The sequence below is a fragment of the Myotis brandtii genome, unplaced genomic scaffold (genome assembly GCF_000412655.1).
Source record: "Myotis brandtii unplaced genomic scaffold, ASM41265v1 scaffold165, whole genome shotgun sequence".
NCBI classification, from domain to species: domain Eukaryota; kingdom Metazoa; phylum Chordata; class Mammalia; order Chiroptera; family Vespertilionidae; genus Myotis; species Myotis brandtii.
In genome coordinates this window covers 16,437,205-16,440,041 of record NW_005356042.1, presented here as the reverse complement: position 1 = coordinate 16,440,041, position 2,837 = coordinate 16,437,205, and the positions used below count along the sequence as shown (strand labels likewise).

Genomic DNA, 2,837 nt, shown 5'->3' with positions numbered 1-2,837 from the left:
GCAGGAGCAGTACAGCAGCTCCATGACCCGAAAGCAGTTGTCCAGCAGGGCTTTGGGCCGCACCAGCTTCAGGCTCAGCCGCCGGTCACTCAGGAGGGACAGCACAGCATCCACCGGGGGGCTGAGCTTCACATCCTGGGAGGGAGGACACGGTTAGGCACGGCCGGGGAGGAGCCGGCCACAGGCCAGGACGGCTGTGGGGGCTGTCGCATCTGGAGCCGAACACTGAAGACAGACGCGCCTTCCTGTGGCCAGGAGGCCTGTGTGCAATCCTCTCCTTCCTCCAGGTGCCACATTTCCTGGGGAGCGGGGCACCCCTCAATGTCCCTCACCCAAGCACAACACAGAGGCTTCTCTCTTCCCATCTCTGGAAAAACGACTACCCTGCCCAGAGGCACCGAAGAGCCACTAAAGAAGCCCCTAGAGCCCAGGCCAGTTTGGCTCAGTGGATACCTGTGGACTGAAGGGTCCCGGGTTCGATTCTGGTCAAGGGCAGGTACCTCGGCTGCAGGCTCCCAGCGCTGGTCGGGGGCAGCAAGAAGCAACCAATCTATGTCTCTCTCTCACATCAGTGCTTCTCTCTGTCTCTCCCTCTCCCCTCCACTCTCTCTAAAAACCAATGGGAAAAATATCCTCGGGTGAGGATTTTTAAAAAAGAGGTTGCTGGGGCTCCCGGCCTTGGTCAGAATCTGGAGAGCTCCCCACGCAGCAAAAGCAGCTTCGGGCCCCTAAGCCGGGGATCAGCTGGGGCTCCCGGCCTTGGTCAGAATCTGGAGAGCTCTCCACAGTCACACAGCAAAAGCAGCTTCGGGCCCCTAAGCCGGGGATCGTTAGAAGCTCGCAGTGGCTGTTGGGTGTTCTGGCTGCGGAGCAGGTGGGGGTCCCTGGGGCAGGGGGTACCAGGGGAGCAAGACAACATGGGGGTGTGTGGAGGGGTCCCACGTGCCTGCACGGCACACACTCATCCAGTCACCGTACTCTTCAGGCTCTTGTGGGACATACATACTCGGGGGCCTCACGCTGAGCAGGCAGTTACAAGGAACCGCTCTATTGTTGTTGTTGTTAACTGAAGTCCATAGTTTACATTAAGGTTCACAGTCTGTGTTGTACGTTCTATGAGCTTTAACGAATAAATGCATGATGTCACACGCTCACTTTACAGTATCATACAGAAGCGTTTCATCGCCCTGAACACCTCCTGTGCTCCACCTATCCACCCCTCCTCCTCTCCCCCCAAAGGAACCTCGTTTCTTAGTTGCCGAAACAAAGCCACGGGGTTCAATGACTTACCCAAGACTGCAGAGCTCGACAGAGCCCGGAGCAGGGTCTCAGGCACACCTCCTGCCCCCCAGCCCAGTCCAGCCCAGCCCACCCGCTGGTCATCACTGGCTGTCTCCTCTTCTTTCCCATTTCTCCCACACCCATCAGGACATGCTGGAACTTTCCAGGTGTTCACATCCTCCCTCGACAGCCCTTGGCCACCGTACTAACCCACATACGCATACACACATGCACATGCATGCATGCAGGCATACAAGCATGGAGACACTCATACATGGATGCACACGCAGGCATACACACACATGCACACACAAGCACGCACTTGCACATGCACACCCAGCATGCAGGCACACCCACACACATGTAGGCAGGCACACACAACATGCAAGCATGCAGGCACACACACACATGCACGCAGGCAGACACACGTGCGTGCAGGCACACACATGTATGCATGCAGGCACACACACATGCAGGCAGGCAGACACACACAAATACATTCAGGCAGACACACATGCAGGCAGGCAGGCACGCCCACATGCACGTATGCAGGCACAAATATGCATGCAGGCAGGCACACACATGCAGGCAGGCACGTCCACACACACGTATGCGGACACACATGCATGCAGGCAGGCACGTCCACACACACGTATGCAGACACACATGCATGCAGGCATGTCCACGCACATGCATGCAGGCACACACATGCAGGCAGGCAGACACACACACACATGCATGCAGGCACACACACATGCATGCAGGCACACACATGCATGCAGACACACACACATGCATGCAGGCAGGCACACACACATGCATGCAGGCACACACATGCATGCACACACACACACACATGCACGCAGGCAGACACACACATGCATGCAGGCACACACACATGCATGCAGGCAGGCACACACACACGCAGGCAGGCACACGTACACTGCCCGCCCACCTCCTGGCCCAGCTCACCCCGAGGGCCTGCTGGACTTCCACCAGCAGAGAGTGGATGTCCTTCAGGTACTTCCAGGACGGGTGGCCTTCGAGCAGCACCCCCTGCACGGCCTCGGTGGCGCTGAGACTCACCCAGACCCACAGGTGGCGCAGCTCCTGCTGGCTCACGCGGGCCCTCTGCTGTGGGGACGGGAGAAATCACTGAGACCCCAGACACGGGCCTCTGCGCCCCTCCCACCCCGCTGACACTGCCTCCCACTTGCCCGGGCTTCGGAGCCGACCACGGGAGTCCACTGTGGACTGCAGACAACCCTGGGCCTGGGCCTGGGCCTGGGCCACGGCGAGCCTGCTTGAGGGGCCAAGGAAGGCCCCGGGCAACAGGAGCTGCCACACCCCGATGGCTCTCAGGAGAGGCCCGGACGCCCCAGGAGACAGGGGCCTCCCAGCCCGGGAGGGGATCCTCACCAGCCTCGTGACGTTGGCCGCTCTGAGCACCCCCTCGTAAGGCATGCTGACCCTGTAGCCGATGGGGAAGTACTGTTTCTGGGGAGGTAAACAAAAACCACAAGATCAGAGTCAGGGATGCTCAGACAGGTGCTCCC

General features: G+C 59.5%; 1 protein-coding gene across 11 annotated transcripts in view; it reads right to left on the bottom strand.

Annotated features, from left to right (window-relative positions):
• IL34 (interleukin 34) overlaps positions 1–2,837 on the bottom strand; it is a 73,900-nt gene that overhangs the window by 1,062 nt on the left and 70,001 nt on the right. For 10 of the 11 annotated variants that reach the window (XM_014536761.1, XM_014536764.1, XM_014536759.1 and 7 more), the window contains 3 exons: positions 2,701–2,778; positions 2,254–2,415; positions 1–135 (listed from right to left, as the gene is read on the bottom strand). The exon at positions 1–135 ends at the window's left edge or, in 1 of these variants, runs on beyond it. In XM_014536761.1, the coding sequence (XP_014392247.1) occupies positions 1–135; positions 2,254–2,415; positions 2,701–2,778 (375 nt within the window). The remainder of the gene's footprint in view (positions 136–2,253; positions 2,416–2,700; positions 2,779–2,837) is intronic. The other variant, XM_014536770.1, reaches the window with a different exon arrangement.